The 27,515-nt window shown below is 41.4% G+C and overlaps 1 protein-coding gene across 1 annotated transcript in view; it reads left to right on the forward strand.

Annotated features, from left to right (window-relative positions):
- The first annotated feature begins 5,576 nt into the window (after nucleotides 1-5,576).
- The window catches only part of Fgf7 (fibroblast growth factor 7), a 50,970-nt gene continuing 29,031 nt past the window's right edge, over nucleotides 5,577-27,515 (forward strand). Inside the window, exon 1 of the mRNA XM_032904131.1 lies at nucleotides 5,577-5,964. Within this exon, the coding sequence (XP_032760022.1) occupies nucleotides 5,679-5,964 (286 nt within the window). The 5' untranslated portion in view covers nucleotides 5,577-5,678. The remainder of the gene's footprint in view (nucleotides 5,965-27,515) is intronic.

A 27,515-nucleotide genomic window follows, 5' to 3' on the forward strand; every position in this document is an offset into this window, starting at 1 on the left:
TAGCAGGCAGCAAGCTCCAGGGACCCTCCTGTCTCCACACCAGCATGTGGTTACTCTCTCTTTCTGCCTTATTTGGCTTTTACATGTGTGTTGGGGATCTGAGACAGGTCTTCACACCTGTGGGGCAGCCCTTTACCCACAGAGCCATCACCCAGGCCCTACTCTTAACATTTTAAACAGAATGCATAACAGAACACAGGAACAGTCTTCCTTTTGTACTAAATACTGCCAAGTATTGTTAAATGTATTTCTGCTGTCACTTTCCACACTCTATGTAACCAGTTCATTTTAAAGAAGTCAAAGGTTCGCAGTCAGTGTATAGAGGGGCATCTACACTGCCTTGGATTGGGGCTATGGTCTTTCTCACACCGTCTTCCTTAGGTCGACACACACAGCCCTGTGGATGCACTTTCACACGTGAAGCCTCTGGGTCGGGTCTCACTCTTGCATTGCCCGCCACCCCGCTCTGTTTCCCTCCCCACTGCTACCATCCTAGATCCATGACTTGGGCTTCAACCATAGTCACCGCAGTGGCTGACTTACATTCTAGTCATTTTCCAGATGACCAAAACACATGTCCCATGAGGGTTTCAGAGCGGCGTCTCACACTCATACACGAGTAGAAGCTATGACAGGTAGGGACAAATCTCAAAGCCATGTTGGTTTCACCATGAAACTTCCTTCTCATTCACTGTGATCCATCATTTCTATTTCCAGGACACGATAAGCTCACTCTCACCTCAGAACTTTGGTTTTCTGTGCATCCTTCATTTAGAATGCTCTGCCTTCTGATTTCTTCTTACTGCTCAGCTTCTGGCTTACATGGTGTCTCTTTCCAAAGACTTTCTGTGACCCCATTCCAATCACTTTTCTCCTTTCCGTCATTTGCTGTAATCATCAGACTACAGTCCAGTAATTTCGTAATATAGTTTGAAGAATTTTAGATTTAGATTAGTATTCAGAGAGGTTTTTTTAAATACGAGATTAAATGAAGCCATCTTGTTACAGACTCAGGGATAGGAAGAAGCGTTTGTATACTGAGCTATTTACGAGTTGACTCATGGGCACGCCACGGTGCTCAGCCTGTGACTCACACTTTCGCATCTTATGTGCAGTCAGTGCTTAGATGTTAAGGCATCGTGCCAAAGATAAACGGGCTGTTTATAGGGTCAAGGGCCTCAGGGACTGCTCCACCGTGCCTTTCCTCCTAAGTTTGTTACTATCTTTGACCAGGTCCACCATGTTTGGAAAGACAGATCTGTCTTCCTGTGTCCTAGTCTTTTTTAAATGAGTCCAAGTTTCTTCTGTAGTGCACACAGCTCACAATGTCGAGTCCCTGTCTGCCAGCTTCACGCCTCTCTCTGCTCGGCCTCCTCCTTGCGATCATTATTAGCATGGGACTTCTTTCAGTTCTTGGAATTTAAGATCTTGGCTTCCCTGCCCCGTACCATCCCCAGATCCCTGTTTATGCTGTGCTCTCACTGGAATGCATGCTTTGCAAATGCAGGGACCACTTCCAAAATACTCACCATTGTGTCTTCAGAGGGCTAACCCAGCATCTGGCAGCTCAGTTATGGGATAAATATTTGTTCAATGGATGAATCAAGATGATAAGTATGACTGGCTGCACAGTATGATCCAGAGTTGACGCTGAATTTATACATTGAAACCACACAGGAAATGATGAAGACAAATCTAGTGTGGGGTTAGTCGTCGTAATGTGGACTGGATAGTTTAGAACAGTGTCATATGTACAGCACAGCACACACAGTCATTTTTATAAATAGAAATCAACCTTGTCCCAATTTCAAGAGTCTCTATCCTACCTGGAACCAGAAGGCAGATATCTAGACAGCTTTTGGAAAATAGCCCTATAGCTATATTTGTATACCATAAAATAACAGTCATTGTAATATTTCCACAGTAAAATATATGGGTCAAAATGAAATGTTCACAGAGGTTGGCTAGGTACATTCTCTCTCTCTCTCTCTCTCTCACACACACACACACACACACACACACACACACACACACACACACCACACACACTCAATGGAATAGCATGTAGTGTAGAGAGTGAGTGAGGTTTCTAAATGCTGAGATGAGAAAGTTCATATTTTTACTAAGTGAAAATAAGAGCAACACGTACAACCATGTCTGTGTGTACAACCATGTTTGTGTGTACAACCATGTTTGTGTGTACAACCATGTCTGTGTGTACAACCATGTTTGTGTGTACAACCATGTCTGTACACACCATGTGTACCATGTGTGTCATAATACTTCTTTGTATGTAAAAGAGCAGGGTACAAAGATCTGTACATATGTGCATAGCTTTTGTGTTTAAGCATGGTGAAAATGGAGACGGAAATGTAAAATTCCCTAAGTCGGAGCTTCTGTCATTTGTCTCCCCACAGAACGAAGACTGTACTGCAGATTGCTTAGGAAGTTCCTATGGCAACTGACTGCATGAAAGGAATCCTGTGAATTTTCAATGCATTTTAAACGCAAATGTATTTAAATGTATTTTAAGTACCTTTATGTTTTGTATTTTAAATACAAATCCCAAGCACATGGAGCAAGTATGAGATATCACTTCTTTCTTTGAGATACCACTTCTATATGAAGTTTTTCAGGTGATAACATTAAAGCCAATATTTGATGAATAGATGCAGACCTGTTTTCTTATGGATTATGCATAAGCTGGGGATATTTTCAACTAAGGGTGAAGCTACCTTTCTCTAGAAAGAGTGAAGAACAGAGAACTCGTCTTCTCTGCTCTGTATACACGACAGTAAGGGCAGAAGATGTCTGCCACCGTGTAACTCAAAAAGACAGAGAGAGCATCTGTCCTAGAGATAACTGGACTGTTAGCTCAATGAGAACATTTCTAACAAGCTAGGGTCTCAAGACACAGGAATCAAATTCCCCACCACCTTGGGCCCACCATTGGAAAGTAATCAATAACTTCTAAAGGAATTTAAACTACTGAATCAATTTCCTGTATGACTGTAACCTGTGCAGTGACATTACTCAGATAGCCATTTTATATCCTGTTTTCAACATTGCGGGCACTCCCTCCCTGTAGCATGCTGTAAAGAAAGACTGAGCACTAGGTAGTGTGCACTGAGATCTGACTGCATAACCTCCGTTTCTCTAGACGGAATGTCAACTCGTAAGAACTCACAATCTGCTCATAACTGATACACCTTAGACTGTGGGGTATCACCGAGAACATCATTATACCTTCTGTCCTTTCCTTTTCCTCCTTGGGAGAAAAATGATGGCATGTTCTGAGCTCTCTAGCTTTAAATAGATGCAGTTATAGATCAGCACACCTTCCTCTGCTTTGAAAACCCAGTGTTTCAATATTTCATGAATCGAAGAAAATTGTGTATGTTTGAAAGATGGTATGCTGACGATGTCCCCTGGAAGGTCACATCCAATTGATTCAATTTAGTTCTCTGTCTCTAGTTGGTCTACCTGCACCACCTGGTGGCAGTGTATGTTAAGTGCGACGTTTGTGTGTGTGTGTGTGTGTGTGTGTGTGTGTGTGTGTGTGTGTACTTGTGTGCGTGTGTGTGTGTGTGTACTTGTGTGCGTGTGTGTGTGTGTACTTGTGTGCGTGTGTGTGTGTGTACTTGTGTGCATTTGTGTGTCTATGTGTGTTGCAGGTACATGGAAAAGAGAATTTTAACATATGTTTTCTTAAATACTCATTTAGATTGGTGATACAATGGCTCCATTCTAAATATAAAATACAATTACAATCTTGCTCAGTACAGGATAGGCACAGACTCATTTTGGAAAGCAAAAGGGCTCTCTTATATCCATTAGCTATTGGCCTTATAATTCCTGGATTTATCAGTTATTTTTTTATGCTATTGCTCTCAGGGAGGCACAAGTCAAACACCAAGGCACAAACCATTTTTCTAAAAGAATGATAGTTTTGCAAAGCATGTGTCCTTTGCTTCTGTGAGTCATCTGTTGGAATAAATCACAGGATGGGATGCTAAAATGACAGCACAACACTGGTCTGATTAGGCATGGCCATCGGTTCGATACCTGAAGCAGCAGCTGGGCCACAGGGAAGTAAGTGACTGATCCAAGGCCACATTGTTTGTTAGAATCCCAGTCCAATAAGATACTAAGACTCACACACAATGGTGCACTATCTGTGAAAAGGTATGTCCTTGCCTAGGAATACCTACTCTCAGCCCTGAGCCTGCTGCTCTAGTACTCTGAGTATGAAGGAATACGAACATACCTCCCCTCCAACCTCCCCTCCCCAGTGTATTGTAAAGACCATCTAACTATTGAAAGCCCTTCTATATGTTCTAGGAAATGTTTTTCACAGACTGTACAACTTCTGTGCTTAAAAGGGCTAACATTTCCCTTTCTCTTTGTAACTGCTTGAGAATCAGAGGTCTGTTTCCACAGAGCGGATGCCCACTTGTGGATTTAAACCAAAGCCGTGTCCACAGCTCCCCCTTATGACCACTCAACAGTACACAAGCCTTCGTCTACTCCTGCTGTTTTAGACGACGAACAGCTCACTGGTTGAGTTTTAATTGCTTCCAATGAGGTCAGCAAAGGTATTTATTGAAAATCTCTGAATAAAAGGCTCCACGCACTCGCACAAGCGCACGCGCTCACACACGGAGAAAATCCTTTTGCCTGTTGATTTATGGAAACAATTATGATTCTGCTGGAGGATTTCTCAGCTGAGAAATAGTTTGTAGCTACAGTAGAGAGGCTCAAGTTGCACCAGGCAGACAGCAGACACGGAACTCTTGTGTACCCAGCTGTTCCAAACAGAACAAGTAAGTTGCTGTTATTTGTCTTTTAAACAATGCTGAATCTTTTCTGAAAGGTTTTCTCTCTCTATGGTTAGAGTACTGAGGGAGGGGTGGCTTTTGAGCTGTGTAAATATCTACAGAAATTGTGCTGTAGTACATATGGAAAGAGACGCTTGAAGTTCTCCAGGGCAATCCTGACACTTAACTTGAAAAATCTGGGCAGTTTCAGAGAAAATAATTATTAAGCACAAATGTAAAAGCGTATGCTCATGGATTCCAAGGAGAGTGTTTCAACTTTGTCGATAGTGGCTGTAAAACTCGATTTAACCCAATAGCTGTAAGTACACGGTGTTTCCTAACAAGATAGCAACTGGAATGAATGGTGCCGTTTTCTTGTGATGTCTCTCCACTAATGCATAGCTCTTCTGACTCTATGTGCAAAGTGGCAGAGACGTTGACATCTTCTGTGGAAGCTGTTTTAAATGAGCTTTCGACATTTGGTTACACTGAGATGTTAGACTATTTACCTACTGAAATTTATACATACATTTCTTTTTTTATCTCCCTCTCTCCTCCCCCTCCCCATTCCTAATCTTTCATTGCGAACAGAAGTCAAGCAGCAAATGCACGGCAGCAACTGGCCTTGTTCCGACCGGTTTCTACAAGGATATACCCATAAACTGTGCTCCTGAAGGAGGAATCCTCTTATTGGCATCAGAAGCTAAAAGATAAGGTTAACAGTTTGGAAAGAGTGAGGACCTTTTCTCAAATCAATCTCCAGTTCCCAGACAGGAGGAGGCCCATGACCTAGGAGTAGCGATCAACTCAAGGTCCAGTTCTCATTATGTTATTCATGGACACCCGGGGCACTGCTCTATAATGCGCAAATGGATACTGACACGGATCCTGCCGACTCCGCTCTACAGATCGTGCTTCCACATCGTCTGTCTTGTGGGCACCATCTCTTTAGCTTGCAATGACATGAGTCCAGAGCAGACGGCCACGAGCGTGAACTGTTCTAGCCCCGAGCGACACACGAGAAGTTATGACTACATGGAAGGAGGGGATATAAGGGTGAGGAGACTGTTCTGTCGCACCCAGTGGTACCTGAGGATTGACAAACGAGGCAAAGTGAAAGGGACCCAGGAGATGAGGAACAGTTACAGTAAGTGATGCTTTTACCACAACCCTGCTTAGTTCTTATGGTTTGTTTAAGGTTCACTCTCTGGTGCCATGTTCTCCTTTCCGATGGGGGCAAAAAACCAGTGTAAAATATCAAGTCCTAATTTTTCTACCTCGGGATTTCTGCACTAAATCCCTAAAATTTCTCTAGTAATAGGGCAAGCATACTCACCTTATGGTTGGAACTGATAGCACGAGCCAGTTAGAAAATATACTATGGTTTAAAACCAAAATACTCTTTAGTAAGAAAACATTTCAGTGAGTAAGTACTCCAGAGGACGTGTGATTGTTTTCTTAGCAAAGCTCAGTGGCAGTTTGCATAGAGTTCTCAGAAGGTTCAGGAAACTACCAGCCATTAGTTGAGGAGCAGAGGATGTATCTGTCTTTATCAGTTGAGTTGCCTTTGAAAGGGCTCTTCCATGGTACTAACTGGTTAAGAATCTGCGTTCTGAGCATCAACAATTGTGTGCTTCTAAAACAGAAGGGAGTCGGTAATGCCTCAACCATCTTTGGTCTAGTGATTTGTACTCCTTAACTCCCCACCCAGGAGGGACCGGATCATCCTAACGGTTTCTTTATCAAGGGTCTCTGTCGTGCAGGTCTCTGTTGCTAATTTAAGAGGGACATAACTCTGAGGACTGTGAGCTGAATTGGAAGACAGGTTGTGTCTGAGATTTTCACCCAGAGCACTCCCCTTTCCCCTCAAAATCCACTTGCTCTTTTACCTTAAAACATCAGGGCTTGGATTTTCATTTAGGTTACATTTAGTTACCAATCTCAGTAGTATTAAATTCAATGACATAAAGCACACACTCAACATTTACCTTAGGTATTTAAAACCCACACATGGAAATGGGTTTGCTGGCATTAATACTGGGTGGGTGGCGTTGACACTGTTTGCTGTATTGATAGCATATGTGCCAGTATAGGTGGAGAAGGATGCATGGAGACAATAGTGTAGCTGGGTGTCTGTGTCAGGGACACCCCAAGTTGTTCTTATCTGTTCCTGAAGTACCTTTTTGTCTCTAAACTCATTGACCAGTAAATAAGAGTTTGATGACTCTGTTTCCAAAATGACAATGAGGGACCTTCGTTTCAGCCATAGCTCATACCAACTGAGTAAAGAAACATGCTTGCTCTGGAGGACTGATTCCATGGGGTTCAGCTCAACAAATGGCCACTGGAGGAGGATTTGCTGATAGCCACGTCTATGTGGCCTTTTCATTTGATTTGAAAATCAGGGAGCCTTATCATGGGTAATAGAATCTGGCAGAAGGTCAGAGTTCAAGAGGGCGGTTCCAGCATCCTCCTATTCCTGTCAATGACTTTGGGGGCACTTCCTTAGTGTTCCCAATCTTCAACTTGCAAACATGGATGGATTTTTCAAAAAATACTTTCTCCTTCTCACAGTCTATTCTGCTATAAATCAGGGAATTACTTCATAATGTAAAGCCTCAATACTTATTACCTACTTGTCACCCAAAAAGCGAAGTAAAAGTGCAGTCAGGGCTAATTTCAAATTTTATAATGAGGTTATTATCATAGCTTACCAGTAAACTTTTTTTAACTTAATGACACCCATTTGAATGGTTTTTACAAATTCATAAAAAAGGTAAAAAAATAATTGGTGGGAACATCCAGTGAAAATGACTTATGACTATTTGAGATTAAAGTAGTTAAGTTGGAACACATACATGTATGTGAATTTTATTTTGTTTGTGTTAAATTCCTGGAGCTCGTGAATTTCAAGTATTTGTACACATTTATAAACTGGTAAAATCACTTTATAATTTGAAACCTGCTAAACCCGAGAAGCCCTAAAGCCTGCTTGGCAAACCCCCTTTTCTCTGAAGCAAACTCTACAGTAATAAGAAAGACACAAGTCTCACCCTACATCACAGTGTTGGAATATCAGAGTGCCTTGTACTAAGAAAGACTTGACATCATTTATGCAAATAAGTTTCTTACAAGCCTTTTATTAGTCTAGATTTATACACTTCTTGATATAGTACAGTCTCCAGGGCAGAGAAAACCTCCTGAGAATCTCTCAGGTAAACTATAAAATGGTTACCATTGTCCTGCCATCTTACTGAAAAGACAAGATAAGGTTTCTCCCAAGTTCTTTTGTGTGTAGGAAAGCCAAGGGTCAGAAGAATAAAGGAAAATGATTTATTAGGAGAAAATTCTGGTCAGCATTGCCTGTTAGTGAGACAGACTTGCTCATTTTAAGAGTGAACATAAGCAGAGAGACGTATGTGAGGCAGGAGCTACTGAGTGGGGAATCCAGGTCTGAACAGTGCCCAGAAGAAGTTGTTCACAGTAACCAAACAGCATGAGAAGTGTAATCACAAAAGTTCAGGGCGGCTTCAGAGTCTTCAGAGTCAGCTCAATGATCTTACAGGGGAGGTCCCCCTCCAGCTGTCATTAGAATGACAGTTAATAGTGACTGGATTAAAATGAGTGGGGTTCTGAGAGACATAAAGCTCAACATCGGACTCCAGACTTCCTTCTCGTGGTTCTGATGCCTTCCACTTTTAAGCAGGTCTTGAACTTTTTTGGAGGTCCTTTACAATGGCATTACTTTTCATTTCTTCTCGTTAGCCACTCTCATAGCTTTTGTTTGAATGAAAGGAAACTTGACCTCAGGATATGGATGAGACTTGGCAGGCTGCTTACTTCCCCAGGGAAGCATGGAACCCTGGGGTCCTACACATGCTAGGCACACCTGCTACCCACTGAACCACATACTAACCTCCTGGGAATATGCTTTATAAAACACTGGTAGATATGGGTAGGCATTGCAGAAACAGGTGAAAGATCTGGGAGTATAATGTGCTTCCAAGGTGTTAGACTTGGGATAGGTGGACCTAGAGCAGAGAGGAAGAGAAGGGAGTGGTGGACTGGTGTTAGCACTCATGCCTCAAATCTTCAGGGGAACTGAAACTTCACTTCAGGTATCGTGGTGTTTAGAGCCCTTGCTTTAGTCTCCTCCATGCTAATATTATCTTGCAGAAAGCATCTAGATCAGAATAAGTAAATTGTTTAGCAAAAAGAAAGCAAACAAATCAAGCCCTCCAAACAGTTCACCAAGGATTTGGGAATTCAGGAAAAGCCAAGAGAAGTAGACCACAGTTTCAACTCTTTAGGACAGCCAGAAGGGAACTGCTCCCCTCTCTCTTCTTCCCTGGTGGCCTCCCACTTTCACTCAGCTCTATTGATGAAACTGGAGTATAACAAGAAGAGATGAAGGAGAAGTTCATATACAAGGAGAGCATTGGTAGGCAGTATCATGGGGAGACAGGGAATGAATGGTCAGTGCTTCAAGTGCTTCTGTTGTAAGGACTGTCCCCTTGGAGACAAGGCCAGAGCTGGATTTAGATAATTATTCGATCGGTCAGCTCATCAGCAGACAGAGGCAATCACTCCACACCTGACAAGAATAACGCTGCTGTTTAGCTGGGAGCTGAGGTGCTGAGTGAGAGATGGCAGCAGTGAGAGACAGATGTGGGATGGAGGGCCCGGCCCCTTAGGATCATTTTCCTGCTTTGTTTGTATTCAGTAACTGAAATATTGTGTTCCCAACAATAGTTAACACCGTCCATTCTTCTGGAGAACTCCTTGATGGCCAGAGCCTCTGATTCTGGAGGAAGTTCATCTGCCCTTTTGAGCACTGTTAGTCACATAGCAAGAAAGGGTTATTTGTTCTGAGGGTTGGCCAATGGCTTGGCAACATCCTCTTTTGGATTGGTAGGCTGTGATGGGATGTGGCCTCCCAGTTGGCAGAACACAAATAAACACAGCATTGTTGGATTTGACTTTGGCCACAGAATCTCCAGCAACTCAATCGTCAACAATTCTTTGGATGGGTTCCTGTCTGCACTAGTCTCTGTAGTACCCCCAAGTACACACAAGATCTTAGAATGCCAGGAGTGTAAATGTGCTTGTGTCCCAAAGAGTCCCAGCTAGTAATTTTTGTGCAAGAACAACACATACCATCAAAATAAACAAATTTATAAATGTAAGACCTTTTTTTAAAAAAGATAAGGACCTGTACAAAACAAAATCCTAGACATGATTGACAAGCTGGAATCTTCTAGAGCTGGTGACTGGAATTCCTTATTAAAGGAATTTCAAGTCTTTAAAATATGAAGGATGAATAAATTGCTGGGGGGGGCAGATTTAGAAATGTTGGCTACTCTATGAAAACTCTGATCTTAATTTTTCCATATTATAATCCTTACTAAGTTATGGCAAGTATTTGAAACTTACTAAATGCTACTTACTTCAAGGGCTCAAGCATGGTCTCTTAACATCTCCTCACTTAACATAACCAGTCGTTCATGTTTACTTTTCTTAGTTTTAATTATACGTGTGTCTGTGCGGATGGCTCTTTGAGGCCGCAGGAGTTTAGAACCCATCAAGGCAGAGTTACAGGAAGGTTGTGAATTGCCCGATATGGGTTTTAAAAATTGAAGTCAGATCCTCTGCAAGAGCAGTCCATGCTCTTAACCAGAGCCATCTCTCCAGTTCCAAACTGGCCATCTCTGCATTGGTCCAGATCAAATGGTCTTTTTCCTACAGCTAAGCCATGTAAGATCTCTGCAGCCTGTGGGTTAGGAGAACCAAAGGCTAGAGTGACCTGAGGGAGTGAGGGGGGAGGATTTTAGACATGTGGAAGGAGCTGCTTTCTCTAGATTTTTTTCTTCTTCTATTTCTCAATCTTGGCTGAATATTGTATTCAGCTGGGACCTGTAAAAATTACTATGCCAGATCCCATCCACAAAGACTCTCATTAAGTTGATCTAGGGTGCAGTCTGGGCATCAGGAATTTTAAAAGCTCTCTAGATGATTCTGAGATTCTTCCAAGGCTGAGAACTACTACACTGTGGGAATCATATTAGAGTACTGGATGAATTGTAGTTTAATTGAATCAGAATCTCACCAGGAGGGAGGAAACAGGAAATCAGTATTCCTTACAGTTTTCCAGCTAGAGATGAATGCATAGCTAGGGTTGCAAACTGTTGCTTAGGGACAGGGTAGGGGTGGTAGGTGGAGAGTGGGGTGCAGACTGAGCCATCTCAGGGGTGCTCGTAAACGTTCTGGAACTCTTGCATTTTAGAGGACTCCAAAGTTAAACCACCCCCACCTATAGACTGGAGGAATCCATCTCTGAATTATGAATCAAGGACTTCTTCTAGGCCACTTGGACTAATCCCAATGGCATCAACATGTGCGGAACGGGCCTAGACATGCATGTAAGGACAGCCCAGTGGCATGATAGAAGAAGGCTGCTTAATCGGATGACACAGCTGCATTGTGACAGGTGCTGGAGCAGGGGGCCAAGGGAGGTACAGACATCAGTGTCTGCTTCTGACTGGGAACTCAGACACTTCTAAATTAGGCTTTCGTTTCTCATAGCCATGCTACTAAATTCAAAGGCAAGAGACTGTAAAAGACAGTGGCTAACCTAGAAAACCCAGTGGGGACAGAACCACAGGTCCCCAAAGAATGTCCCCAGTCTAGGGGAAAGGACTGGAGGCCAGGTGCTTGTCCTCTGCCCAAGGCTGGGATTATACACAACATGAAGGCTGCACTTCTGTTACATTTTGTCTTTGTTTTGGAGTAAATAGCCCTGGTGGCATGGTAACATCTGTAGCATCACTGTGGAACAACACAGTATCTCTACATTTAAATTTCACAGACGCCATATAACATACTGGGGAAAAGTCAGGGCAATAGTTAATCTTCCCGCACCCCAAGCAGGTTGAAAATAAAAACCCTCCTTTGTGCAATGCTCTGAAGAGCTGTGTTAAAGGTCACTGAACAGCGGATGGAAGACGGCTCAGTAGTTCTGGGCAGGCACTGCCTTCTGCAGAGGACCTGAACTCAGTGCTTGGCACCCATGTCGGGTACCTCCAGCCCCAGGACTCCCACCAGCCTCTTCTGGGTTGTGCAGGTACCTGTACTCACATGTGCACTTACCTCCTTCACCACACACACGTAATTAAAAATAAAAAGTCACTGAGCATTTAAATAATTCTTGACCAAAGTTCATCTCTGCATTTGAACTTATCTGTAGACCTACCCTAAGTAGAGAAATAATTCAGTATTTTTAAATACCATGCTTCACATTTCTTAAGTGGCATAATTTTCATTTCCCATTATATTTCTCATTTTATGTTTGTTTTTGAGTTTTGGATGCAATTATGGATATGTTGACAGAAATATTTGAGACGAGACTCAGAATCAACTCAGTCTGCATAGTTGCCTTAAGGCAGTGTTTCCAAATTGTGTTTCTTAGAACACTGGTGTCCCTTGAGATATTAATGGTGTTTCCTCAAGCTGTTTCTCTGGCTTGCTGACTGGGAACTACTCGGTTAATAACGCTCCATTAGTTCCTTACAGCAGAATTCTCTGAGCCTATGTTACACTATGGTCAGCCTCAACTTCAAGGAAATATTCTATGGGGGTTTCCACACTGACTTGACGAGAGAATACTCCTTTGCCCCCCATCCTCTCCCTGCTCTTACTCTTGGTAGAACACTTAAACTTCATTAATTTGCAACCTGAGAGCAAACTGGGATCCATCTTTAGAGTAGTCAAGAACTAAGTCAACCCATTACTCAGCTATTTGTCTGAAATAAAAAAGCCACACAACTGCCCAGAACTGCCCCATTATTTCAGAACCACTTGAGCCTGGCAGTTTTGTGGACAATGAAGCTTGCATGTTAGTCTGCATTAAGACAGTGTTTTGCACAATGATGGAGGTCTAAATCCAGAGATTCCCAGTGGCACTAAAGCCTGACTGGATGTTATGTCTGCACTCTAGGCAGCATTATGGGACTGTTTCCTGAAGGAAATGAGGCCTGTAGCTATGCCTGGGCAACCAACAAACTACAGAACCATTTCTCATACAGTCACCTAAAATGCTTCATGATGTCAAGGTGACTGAAAATCCTCATCCCATGTACTCATGTACAAACAACAGACTCTCATCCCATGTACTCATGTACAAACAGCAGACTCTCATCCCACGTACTCACGTACAAACAACAGACTCTCATCCCATGTACTCATGTACAAACAGCAGACTCTCATCCCATGTACTCATGTACAAACAGCAGACTCTCATCCCATGTACTCATGTACAAACAGCAGACTCTCATCCCATGTACTCATGTACAAACAGCAGACTTTTATTTCACTTAGCACAAAGGTAGTGCAAGCAAAGCGCTGTAATTCCAATCTCATCAATGACAAGCTTCACTAACTGACCAAAAGGCATTTAGAAATCTGAATTATAGGATCTTATAGGAAACCTGCTGGAGGCCCACTCAACTGAGGTTTTAAAGGGTGAAGGGCAAACACGCCTCAGGTGTTCACCGGCTTCGAGCACAGTGTACAGCTGTGCGCTGGGGCACCCGCTCAGCGCTAGCTCCCTCTGTGTGTAGCTGGCATTCACACTGCTCTCCTTTTACCTCCTTCTGCTCCAGGGTGCTGCACTTAGCCAGAGGAAGAAGGCAGAAAGGTTTACAGCCCATAAATATATTCTTCATTTAATTGATTACATATTTAAAATCAGGTGTAAGTAAAAATATGTTGTTAAATTATCAAGAAAATTGATGTGAACAGGAACTAAAAGCTTTGCTAAAAGAAAAGAAAAACACACCTCACTTTTTTCTTATTTTTTATCCTTCAGAAATAAAACTATTTATTCCCCACAAGCAATTTGGCTAAGTTTATTTTCTATGTAATTCGAAGGGGCCAGTGGAAGTTTGTTATTAAGGCTGACTGCATAAGAAGGCACAGATAGTATTGGGGACATTGGGGATTAGGTATCAGGGCGACATGAAGACCAAGCTTGAAGAGCAGTGGTCCATCGCAACATTCATTCTTATTTTTATCAAGAAGTATACCCAGAAGAAATAATTCATAGCTGATATTGACTTAAGGAACATCTATATTGAAAGAAGACAGAGAGAAAACCAAGAAAACCTTTAAGAATTAAAATAAACTGTGCTAGCAGAAAAATAACTCAGAGTAGTTATTTAGCTTGGGAATCTGTCTATTAGTGAGAATGGTCCTTGTGCTGATTGGTTTTGTGTTAATTTGACACACACTAGAGTCATCAGGGAAGAGGAAATACCAACGAGGAACTGCCTCCAGCTGCTGGCCTGTGGGCACATCTGTGGGGCATTTCTTTGATTAATGATTGATGTAGGAGGGCCCAGTGCATTGTGGGTGGTGTCCCCATGGCAGGCGGTCCTGGGCTATACAGGAAAACAAAAACTGAGGAAGCCGAATTCCTGATTGATCTTCCCTTCAGGTCTTGCCTCCAACTTCCTTCCCCGATTTCCCACCATGACCTGAGAGTTTCTCAAGTTGCTTCTGGTCTAAGTGATTGATTTTGAACACAGTGAACAGTGATTGGAGGAAGGAAATATGCACTGGGAGAGAGGACTGGGGACAGGAGGAAGTCCGGATCTGTTCTCACTGGTTTTTTTTTTATCAGGAAGTGGCGTGATAAGAACGAGTCTCTGTGCCTTATAGAGGAGCTTCTGGATGTGTTTCTGATCACATCCCTGCTTGGTCAGGTTCTGGGCAGGGAGGCAGAGTTATGGGAGGTCTGTGGAGTGTGCACCCTTTACTCCTCACTTTCACTAATAAGAAAGGTATTTGAAAGATTGAGGCTTTTCTGTTTTCATTCTTTTGTTAAATTCAATAGTCTCGATGCCTTCCTTTGAGAGACTAAAGACTAGTAAACAATTCCACGGCTTGGATTTTTAGAGAATTAACAGTTCAGTAGGGGGTGAGTTGGGCCAGAGGAGGCAAGTTTAGAGAACACAGGGGGTTTCCGAGCCCGACAAGAGAGAAGCTCAGGAGCACTATCCTTGGAGCAAATGCTTTAAGACGCACGTTCGTCATCACAGTGTAAGTTTGACAGCAAAGGAGAGCAGGCCAGCATCTCAAGGTGTCAGTGTGAGCTCATCATAGGCAATCCTGATGTTTCTTTATTTCAAAGAATGAACACACACACACACACACACACACACACACCCCATAAGAAAATAATAAATCTTTGGGATTGAGAGATGGTTCAGCAGTTAAGAGTACACACTGCTCTTGCATAGAACCAGAGTTTAGTTCCCAGAACCCATATTAGGCAGTTCACAACTACACACACTAGCTCCAGGGGGAATCCAGCACCTTCTTTTAGCCTCTGTGGGCACTGTATTCCTACCCATGCACAGAATTCAAAATAAGAACCTTAAAAAAAGTCTCCATGAGAACATTTGCTTGTAACAGATCATCAGATTTTATCTGATTGAAGAATTTACTAAAAATATGACTACTCCAACTAAAACGTTCTTCTTAGAAACGCATTTTGGGAGGGTCTTCATTACTGTACTCTCAGCAGCCCACAGGGGCTATCACAGACTGCTCTTTGAATTAATAAATGAACTGAATAGGGAGGCCACTCCATTTCATATGATGACTTTCTATGAAGGGGAACATTTTTGGAAGTCATAATTCAAGCTATGCTAGCTTAAAAACATATTTTCACACATATAGTAGCATATATTTCCCTTTTGGTTTTGCGATCTTCGATTGTAACTTGAGTCAGGCATCTGAATGATGGCTGTAAAGGCTACACTGTTGTTATGAAGAAATTCTTTTTCCCACAGTACTTCCTGAGAAGCAGAGATGTGACGGTTTTTAGACACATGGGTAACATTTTAGGGTAGAATTGTAGAGACAAACTGCTGTCTTTAGGTAAGACCACTGAGCTGTCTGTGTGTGAGAAGTGAGGCTTAAGTCTCTTCTATGAATGGTAACCAGATCATAATGTGGCTACTTCATGGCCTCATGGATGGACTCTGGACCTGGAAAAACCCCAGCCAACTCTCCTCTTCATGTCTCCCTTGCTTCAGTTTGGTCAGACATTGAACCACGGTTGATCCCAGAGAAGACTGGCATGAATCTGTATCTTGGCTTTTAAGATTTACTTTAAACTTTATGATCTTTTAAATTATTTTAATAGTTTATTAGACATTCACATTCAAATCATTACATTGCAGAGAAATAAATTTGTTTGCTGTTCTTGTAACTCTTTGAATTTAGTCTCTGAGAAAAATTGTGTAGTAAACATATAACAGGAAACATCTGTTTGAGTGGCTAAAGAATACTAAAACAGGTCAATTCTTTTAAAATATAAATGCCAGTACTGGAAGTGCTGAAATATTTCCTCAGCCGTAAGGATTCCGTGCGCTCTCTCCTCCTCCGACGTGAGCTAGCATCTTCACCTCACGGAATAGAAAAAGGTCCGTGGGAACTGGCCAGGCCATCTAGCTCATTGCTATACCAATTTTAGTTTTAAAATTATATACGATCCTGTTTGTATCATATTCGGTGTCATTCACTTTAATTATGACATTTTGGTGTGTTCAAAACTAGTGGATGACTCAACTGATCATGAAAGAAATATCCAAGAAATATCCTCTCTGTGCACCGGTGGATGGATTCCTGGATCCCAGTCCTCCGATGTTAGCACAGTTACAGTGGGCAGGACTGAGAAGTAGGTCTGACAGCTTTCCTGTGTGGCATTTAGTGACACTGCATGGGAGAGTGTAGGGAATTCCCATACATGAGCATTATGATAGCATGCAGTGTGGCCTGCTGCACACTTTCCTGTCACACGTGTTCTACTGCCAGCCCCCTTCATCCATAATAACGAAGCTTTTGACTACAGCAAGTCTATGTGCCTGTGTGTGTATAATTTTAGATGGAGTTACCTTATAGCAAAGAGACAATGCTTCTCCCAAACAGCATACGTGTGCGATCCTTTGCTCACGTGACCTGATTCATTTCACAAAGTGTGGATGGGCTGGCAGACATAGGCATGCTTTGTAGGTAGGGATTGGCTCTGAGCTCCTAAGGGAAGCAATGTGTAGAGTGTAGATGTGAACTCAAATAGGCTTAACTCAGAAACAGACTTCAAGTTCCCACTACTGTATTACTAAACGCTGACTGGTAGCATTAAAACCAACATATTAATTTGTTCCATGCTGTGGGATAATTTGTATCTCAAATACATACACATACAATCTTTCTTGTCATATGGTCTAATGACTACTTAGCATTTTCTTCTATCTCGTTAATGCTTTATTCCAACTTCCCCCATTAAAACATCTCCATCTGTCATTGCTCTGTCCCTTGACTTCGTACAGTAATTTCAGTTTCTTTTGCTTAAAGATTGCTAAAGATGCAGAAAAAAAATCAGGCTTTGAGTATGTTTCCAAAATTTATAGATATGTTTGTACTTTGCTCATTAGTGTCTGCATAATTTATAGACTAGATGCACAAATAGACCTTAATTTCCGAAATTAAACCAGTCAATTTTAGGGTAGATCTAGACCTGGGACATCTAGTCACAGCAGGACTAAGCACATCCTCCCTTGGGGTCCTACTGTTAAGAGTGTTAATGCAGTTCTGCTACATTACATAGATACTGTGATATGATTGACATTAAGTTATTCTAGTGTCTATAAAAAGTTTAGAAGTTCTGTGTTCTCAAAGCTACAATTGTTCTTTTTAGTAATAAAGAGTAGTATTTGTTGAAATTGATTTAGAGTATATGTTGTACAGTATACTGTGGTTGCATTGATACATAAACAATTTACTATGGGGAAAATTTCACCACCTTTGGGAATATCAACTCCACAAAGACTATTGAGTACTGTATGAAGCAGTGCTTAGGGTGTTCCCAGTGAACACACCTTATGACCTACCTGGCCACAGGCTCTTGGCCCTTTTAATAGTAACAGACATGAATCCATATTGTGAAGTGGGTCTTCAACACAGAGAATGCTACCACTCTAACAGTCATGCCGGATTGCAGCAGGAGACGTGTTTTGTCAGGCCAGTTGTTACTGTGGCTCCGTCACAGTGGGGTAGCATTGCTCATTATCTTTCTCCTCAACTACCATGCCTTCCATCAGGATAAGAGCTAGCCAATAGGGACGGATGACTCTTCATGCTCTATGACTCCATGTGGCATCTCCAGAACTGGAGTTTTTTTGAGTTCTGAAAGGTAATCAATGGCTATGGCAATAGCTTCTGAAGTCTGGTAGTCCACCCTACTGACCAACACCTTGAAAAGAGGTAGCTTGCACCTGGCTTTTTGTTAGATAACTTATGCTGTTTGAGAGAGGTATTGTCTCTTTGTTATAAGGTAAGTCCTTTAAAAACTCTCTCTCTCTCTCTCTCTCTCTCTCTCTCTGTCTCTCTCTCTGTCTCTCTCTGTCTCTCTCTGTCTCTCTCTCTCTCTCTCACACACACACACACACACACACACACAAACAGAGTTTAGGAAGCTCCTGCATCAGAAGGTTTCCATTTGGCTTATCCAGCCATAACTAACTAGTTATCCCTGTGCATGCTGCACTCTTTACCTTGCCCTCCCATCTCCCACTCCACTTAGTTCTTCCTATTCCATTATCCCCATCCACACTACCCATGTTCTGTCTTCTGACATTCCTTGCCCCATACCCTCTTTCTGGCTTTTTGACTTTTAAGGATTCTCCCACTTAGCACACATATGTAAAGATTCAAAGCTAGTATCCATATATGAGGGAGACCATGTGGCATTTGTCTTTCTGAGTCTAGGTTACCTCACTCAGAATGTTTATCCATTTACCCACCAATTTCATTTTTCCTTATAGCTGAATAAAATTCTATTGTGCATAGGTGCATGGGTGCATAGCTCGTGGCTACTACAGACAGAGCAGTGATGAGCAGTGGCTGAGCAGTAACTATGGATGAACAGGCGGCTTTGCGTTAGAACGCAGACTTCTTTGCGACTATGTCCAGGAGTGGAATGGCTGGGCCTCATGGCAGATCTATTTCTAGGTTTTTGAGGAACTTCTAGAATGGCTCCCCAAATATCTGTGCCAGTAATCACTCCAGTAATCTGTAAGTGTTCCCCTTTCTTCATAGCCACACCAGTAGTTGCTATAATCTGGTTTTGGATTTTAGCCATTCAGACTAGGGTAAGATAAAATTTCAAAGTTGTTCTAATCTTTATTTACCTTATGGATAAACCGGGAAAGCTGGATATACACATGCCAAAGAACAAAACTAGAGTTATTTCTCTCACCCTGCACAAAACTGAACTCTAAATGGATCAAGAACTCAACACAAAGCCCTCATGTACCACTTGGATTCAGTTAGAGGAGAAACGGACTATGTGTCAACTCAGAGGCACTGCAAGGACTTCCTAAACAGGATGTGGATAGCATGGGCAATCAGACCAACAATAAGTGGAACCTAAAAACTCTACAAAGTTTCTGTACAGCAAAGGACATCATTAAGCCAGCGAAGAGGCAACTTACAGGATGGAAGAAATCTTTACCAACTATACATCTGACAGAAGAGTATTGTCTAGAATACACAAAACATAAGAAACTAAAAACCAATTTAATTAAAAAGCAGGGCATGGAGTGATTTATAATTTTGATTCTTAATAAGCTGGATTATTAAGCTTAATAAGCTGGATTATTATATTTCGATTCTTAATAAGCTGGATGGTCATGGATCTACGTGAAGCTTTGAAAGAAACGTGTCTCACTGAAACCCCTATCAGCTAATTCCTGTCTAATTACAAACAGGGATTCTCTGCAAGTGTAGGAGAAGCTGTTAATGCTTTCATTGGACCTACATATTCTTATTTTTATTTTAAGTGGTTTTTAGGCATAATTAACACAATGTGTTTGAATTGCTGGGCAGTTCTCCTTGATGCTTGGGAAGTTTTCTCATTCATCTTTTTTATCTTTAAAACTAGTGCAGTGTCAAGATAATAGGGGTATCTAAATTAAGCGAGAATGATTCAAACACAAATGATTCAGTCAAAGGACTGACTGCTTCCTTCAACTCAGCACTCAAGAAACTTTTACTTGTCTGCATTTTTATTTCAACTTAGTTTCTACTTGGCTATGTAAAACTGCTATGGTGTTCCACTAATTTATTCTGTCTCTTCCTTAAGGCTTTGGAAATTCATTTTGCGCTATTTGCATGATCGTGTTAACTATATGCTTTCCACTTTAGTGCAAATTGTGTTGGTTCTCAGACTGTCAACTTCTCTAAGGAGTTTCCCTGGCCCTTCTGTTCTACCCTTCAGCACTGCTTTGTGGGGGAACTTTGTGATGGGTAGAATGTGCAAATTATAAATTACCATGCAGATAGGAGGCGTTACCGTGGTTTGTCCTTTAAAAATCATGTATTTCTCTTGGATTTAGGTCAGAGTTCTAAGAGCTATGTGTGTTGCAAGTCTTCTGCTTCTGTCTCACCTTTCTTTCCCTACTCTCACCTCCTACCTCAGCTAAGGCCAGTGCTGTGCATGTAGTGATAGCAGTTACTAATTACTTTATTCAGCATTCTCTATACTTACTACCTTTATTCAGAACAGTGGGAGAGGATGTGCCTAATCCTGCAGTGACTTGATTTGTGTGTGTGTGTGTGTGTGTGTGTGTGTGTGTGTGTGTGTGTGTGTGTGTGTGTGTGATACCTAGGGGCCATCTCCCTTCTCAGAGAGGAGAAGGGAGTGGGGAAGTGGGAAGAGGATCTGTGTGAGGGGAGACTGACATTGAGAAGTAAACTGAATAAATAAATTAAAATTAAAAGAAAATCAATTGCACAGATATTTAGCCATTCTAGAGTTTTAACTTGTTGCTATTTAGGTCAGATACTTAACATGTTCAACCACTTTCCTTTCTATGTCTTAGCATGACGTCTGGACTTCTACATAACACATGTTATCCTTACTCATCTCTTGACATTGATTAGGTATGTGCTGCTCATTCCACTCAACAGGCAGGTTTGGAAGAAAGGTCAGAAATGGCAGAGACAAACTGGGGGACAAGAACTTTAAGATCTTGTGGGGTCTGTGTCCCTCTGATTGTTTAGAGAGCTTATGGTTAGGCTAAGCTCCAGTGCAGCCCACCCATGCAGGTCTGCGCAGGACTGGGAGCCCTGCAGTATTAACAAAACACCAAGGACATCTTGTGCTTATCTGCTCTCAAGGACTAGGAAAATTGTCAAATATCTCCAGCTCTTTTTTACACTCGTCACATTCAAGAATCAATTAAATGTGATCATAGTGGCTCATGTTCGTAATTCCAGCAGTTTAAAGGCTTGGCTGAGGCAGGGAGATTGCCACGAGTTTAAAGTCAACGTGGGCTATAGGATGAGATTGCTTCAAAATTAAGAGAAAAAATGAAAAGAAAAATAATAAAATCCTAGGCCCCCTTTAATTAAAGAAAGGAATAGATGACAGCTTAATTCAGAAAGCTGCCCTGTGTCTCTCGCTGTTGGTGGTTCTAAAGTATTTTGATTTAGATGGATAGAAAACTCTCCCAGCGTCCATCATTCTAACCCAGTCTCACGCTCCCCTGGTTAAATCCTTGCAGGTCAGGATTGGTTCAGTCACATTTTCTGCAATCTCTTTTCTTTTCAGATTAAATATAATTTGAAAACCTAAGTAGTATTATTCCAAATTTAGAAAGTTTTCCCACTTGAAATTATTTTTTTTTCCTTCATGGTATTTTAATCTAAAACAAATGGAGTTTTACTTCAGCTCTGTTTATGGTTTGTTAACTTTTCTTTTCTTTTTCTTTTTTTTTTTTTTTGGTTCTTTTTTTTTCGGAGCTGGGGACCGAACCCAGGGCCTTGCGCTTCCTAGGCAAGCGCTCTACCACTGAGCTAAATCCCCAACCCCTTAACTTTTCTAATATTTAGTTTATATGAAATGTCTAAGATCTATTAAGTTCAGATGATAATAGCTGTCTAGTTTTTAAAAATTATATATACCTATAGCTATCTTCATATCTTCATATCTTCAGAGAAAATAAAATAATATAAAATGTATTTGAAACTTTTTATCATGAAATAAATTCTAATTGCTTTTATAGCCAAATTAAATTATATCATTTGAAGTCAGACAAAGCGTCAGTAGGCAACTGTACCAGACTTCCTCAAGCATCTTAAAACTTTATATGATTTACACAGCTTTCCTAATAAGGACATTAGCTTTTCTTTTAAATATTTTTTCATAAACTGTGGTAGATTTCTAGGTACCAATGCCTTATGGAATGCTCTTATTTAGTATTTGTGGAGGTGACATTGGTTAATAAAATGTACAGAGATAACAGTGTGACTGTTGGATGGGCTTCTACGGCAAGTAATTTGTGACCATTATCCACTAGTTTCCTAGGAAAAACAGAGCTCAGAGGGTTAATGTTGAATGTCTGCAAGTGAACCCAAAGGGGTGAAAGAGGACAGATGGAAAGAGTTAGGAGTTCTGGGAAAGTAGGGTCACTGTAAAAAGGTGGGGGTGGGGTAGAGGTGGGGGTTGTTAGACCTTGATATTACACTTCTCTCTGAGGGCAGAAAAGTGGGGAAAGATGTGGATGCTGTTGGGGAAGGCTCAAGTGGAGGCTAGGTGTGCTGTGTCTCTCTGCAGAACGAATATGGCACAGGGAAAGTAACACAGAGGTAGGACACAGACAAAGTACTTCAGTGTTTTTGTCTTTAATTTCCTATTATGAAGAGGAGGAGAACAGAGTAATGAGGGAATGGTGTCAGGAAGGAACTAGAAAGAAATATAGGTAGTGAGCAGTGACGGTGATCTCAAGAGAGAAAGGGAATCAGACACATGGAGTGAGCAGGAGAGGTCCAGGACAAGGGAGCGGGGCACAGGCTCTCCCCCCACCCACAGGCAGCTGTGCTCTGGTGGATGCCTCACTAAGCACTGGAGAAAGTGCCTCAAAGCCAGGCGTGCTTGACATTCTTACACTGGTACAAAACTCTCAGAAAGTACGGTTTGTGGCCGAAGTGCCAACACAGATTCCAAAAGCCTGTGGTGAGTTCTTATGCATTTTGTTCCCTAATTTAAAATCATACACAATAATTGTATATTTAGAGCAATCATAGCTTTATCCAAGCACATAGGAAACTGATAGGAAAAAATATGAGTTTGTAATTCTGACATGTTTTGGTTTTTCTCTTCACTTTTTAAAGTGATTTCCACACAGTGGCTGATATACATGTGTGAAACTTTTGATGGACATGCACATATACCTATCTGTATTTATATATTCATATGAACTCTTTCTGCCTGACACATGCAGCTGTCATTTCCTATTTTAGGCACACTGTCACAGGACCAGGAAGGCCCCACCCGAATGCTCACGTCTAAGCATTCCAAGACATAACCGATGAAATGTCTCTCGAGACTTTCCAAGAATGGAACCTTTAGAGCCTGCTACTACTCAGCTTAAAGTCTTCCTTGTGGTCTTCAGACGCCAGGAGACCCAACCTATGCCCTCACTCAGTATGGACACCTCCTGTGAGCACACATGCTTCCTCCCATGCTTCATGGTTCCCATGGTGCATTCATGGTTCCTAGAGCATGGTGTTTCTCTTCTCTCTCTCTCTCTCTCTCTCTCTCTGAAATATTTCTTCTGTTAGATATACAGGTAGCTCCCTCTCCCCTTTTTCCTAGTCTTTACAGGATTGCTACATTTCCCCCCCACACTGAGAACATCTATATCTTCTCTACCCAATCCATATACTTTCCAACGCTCACTATATCTTTATCTCGAATATAAACTCTTTCCCCAGCGAGGAGGAGAAAGCAGGAGACTCTTGTCTATTTTATTCACTGCCACATACACACGACTGAGTTTGGAAAATGGAATTATTAGCTAAGGTGATGCATTCCGTAAACAGTCACCGACTTGCATTCGGCACTGACCAGGAATGGAGGTTAGGAAAGGGCAGAGGTCAAGGCTCTTCAGTTCCTCAGTGTAAGAGCCAGGCCTGACAGCATCCTTAGCGCTGGCATCTTCCTATGACCATGTGAGATGGCTCAAACCAACCCCAGTAAGTGCTTTTCTCCCCTTCTATTAAGTAGACCTTTGACTGTGGCGTACCAGGATGAGTAACACTGTACCTGGAAGGTACTCTGGATTATGGGAGCAAGGACCACTCTTCACTGTCCATGGTGAAAAAAGAGTGATATCTGTCCATGAACTGGTTTGAGATTTTACTTTGTCCCTGTGCCACTGAAGAAAAGGAGTTACAAGCAGTGATGTTGTGTTTTCCAAAATATAACAAATACATGGCCGTGCTGGCTGACAATTGTGGAGCTTTTCTCCGCAAAAAACGAGGCACAAACACTAACAACTCATATGCAGCATCTAGTTACAATCTTGAAAGAATCCAATGGTGTCCACATTGCTATTTTTGATTTGCAAATGAGATAAAAGTCTCAGAAAGAATGAGTGACTTTGAATAAACACAATGTCGGGAAAAATGACTTGCGTGGACTATCAGGGTGACAGGTTTATTGTATAAGTGGTGAGGACTTGTGTTTTCTGGTGAGAGTCCATGAGCTGAGATGATGAGGGATTCACATAATCAATGTTTCCTATACTGAAGAGAAAACTGTGGTCTCGTACCACGAGACGATGACTTACCCAGCACTGCTGAACACTGGCCAGCACCCTGCCCTTCACCATAATCATTTCCACAATGAAGTTTACAAAGGTTAGTCCATTTCCTCAGATGCTCCTTTGGTGAGAAGTTTAAACAGACTGACCACTAGGATCATTTCTCTTAGTGTCCATAATGATTTTCAGCTACTTAAAATGCTTGGCTGGCTTATAGAGACCTGAAGACCTGAAGTCTGGATTGACATTCCCATTCCATACGTATGTATATTCTCAAAATCTTAGGCTGTGAGAACGCCGGGTTTTCCTGCTGCTTACTTTCAATTTACATAGTATCATATAGGCCCCTACTTGTTCTGGTTGCTTATTTCTGTATGGAAAAACTATATTGAGATAAACATATATTTAATTTAAATGTGATTAAATTAATAAACTCTTTACCTTATAGAATAATCCTTATATGACAGCGGTAGTATTAATCAAGGCAGCTACATTTCAATGTAAGATAATCCATTCTAAACTAAACAATGTATACTCCTTATTCATAGGTCTCTCAATTGTTCATTGCTCACCAGTTTTCTATGACTACCATCAACAAGAGGGTACCCAGAACATGCTCCAAACTCAAAAGGGTGGGGCTGGAAGCAACAAGATTATTGCTTCCTTGGTAACATTGTAGCTGTGCTAGGACATCCAACTTGCCACAAAAATAGTTTGGAGCAGACGATGACCCATCTTAAGCTTATCTATTGAAGTTCTAATCTTTTTCAAATGAATTGATGCCAGGTCTGGTCTCTCCTGCTTATATAGACACACATATAGACACACATCACCAAAACCCTAAACCTGAATCCTGACACTCTGCCTTTCTTATAGCTTGAATTTTACTTTGTTGACACCTGCTCAATATTTCAATCTATTCTATAAAACTGTAATGTATGAAAGGGCAGCTATTCAAAGAGCTTACTTTACAGTAAAGATATTATAATCCTGTGACTCTCTGTGTCAGGAAAGTGGCTTCTGGAAATGCAGAATGGGCACAAGGCATCATACCATAAAGTTTCTTAATACATAACCAGCCACACCCTTCTGAGTTTGGAGCATGTTCTGGGTACCCTCTTGTTGATGGTAGTCATAGGACAGTCATGACTGTCCTCGACTCCCATGACCTCTCCTACTGAGTGGATCTTACATCCCAGCAGACAGCTGTTGTCTACTGCCAAGATCTAAGAGCCACCACTGAACTGCTGGGGGTGTTGTGGCAGGATGGCCATTGTTGTGGCCCGTGGGCTTTACAGCTGGTATGCCTATTGATTGCTTTGCTTCCTCCGCATCTTGGATAACGCTTTTGGATACTGTAAGACTTAGTCCTCAAGAGCAGGATTCCAGGTCAGTTCCATCTATTCCTCCAAGTCCTGGGCTTGGAGTGTGTGATGTCTTTAGCAATACACTTTTAACTCTCAACTTTGAGGAAGAATCTAAATACAATGGCAATAGCCTCTGTTGTTCTTGGGGGTCACTTAGACTACTGTAATCAACAATTGGAAATGAGGCTTCCTATGGCTGGCACTCGGGGTTTGGTTCATCAATAGCTCTTGAAGGGAACATTATGACCATAGTGGTATACTTGAATTTAAATCATATATAGTATATCATACATGTATAATATATTCACACATATATGTGTGTATCATCAAATATGTTATATATGTATTTTTAAGAAAGTGTATGAAATAATGTTTGGTTATGGCCTTTCAAACATCCTTAGTATTATTTCTCCTCTTTCCTCCTCTATCTCTGCATTACTCTCCTCCCTCCCTTTCTAGTTAACCTCCCCCACTCACTTTGTCCATTGCCCCCTTGCTTTTGTTGTGTGTCTGGGTTACCTCATTCAGTATAATGTTTTCTTGTTTCATTTATTTACCTACAAATTCCATGATTTCATTTTTCTTTAAGGATGAATAGCATTCCATTATGAAGATGTATCATATTTTTATTATTCACTCACAGTTGGACAACACTTAGGTTGTTTCCTTCCTAGTTATTGTAAGCAGAGTGGCAATGGGCATGGCTGAGCAAACTTCTATGGAGTAGGGTGCCAAGTCCTTGGGATTATGGTAGAGCGGGGTTAGATAGTAGATCTACTTTTATTTATTTATCTTTTGATAATTTTTCATACTGGTTTCTGTGTGTTGAATTAAATCTGGAATAAGATATGGTTGTTTACTGTCACTACTCTCTTTCAATAAAATGCTTGAAACACCAGCCAGAGCAACAAGACAAGAGATGAAAATTAAAAGGATTTAATAGGAAAAGAAGTCAAATTATCACTATGTGCAGATGGTATTATACACAAGAGATCTCAAAATTCCAGCAGCAAACTCCTAAAAATGATCAACATTTTCAGAAATGTGGCAGGATACAAAGTCAATTTAGAAAAAGCTGTAGCCTTACTCTATCAATTGCAAGCATGCTGAGAAAGAGATCATGGCAATGTCCCCACTCACAACGGTCCCAGAGAGCATCTTGGAATATCAGAACCAAGGAAGTAAAAGACCTATAAAACCGAAACTTTAATACACTAAAGGAAGAGAATGTGAGACATTAGAAGATGGAAACCCCACATCCATGGATTGGAAGAATTAACACTGAGGAAACAATCATCCTACCCAAGGCAGTTTACAGATTCAATGCAATCTCAATCAAAATCCCCACATAACTTTTTACAGAAACAGAAGAGACCATCCTAGAATCCATGTGGAAGTACAAAAGGCCCCGGAGAGGCAGAACAATCCTAGGGAAAAGGAAGAATGCTAGAGAAATCACCATGCCAGATTTCAAGCAATATCACAGAGTTACAGCAATAGAAGAACGATAGTAAATGTTAGACATCCTTAGCAATCAAGGAAACACAAGGAAATGAAAGTACCAACCTTCAGGGCTTTCTTGAAGATTGGCACTATTAATTTTTTATTTAAAATTATTTTTAACCAAGCTTTTACTTTCACAGTCACATGGCAGTTAGCAG

The sequence above is a fragment of the Rattus rattus genome, chromosome 5 (assembly GCF_011064425.1).
Source record: "Rattus rattus isolate New Zealand chromosome 5, Rrattus_CSIRO_v1, whole genome shotgun sequence".
NCBI lineage: Eukaryota > Metazoa > Chordata > Mammalia > Rodentia > Muridae > Rattus > Rattus rattus.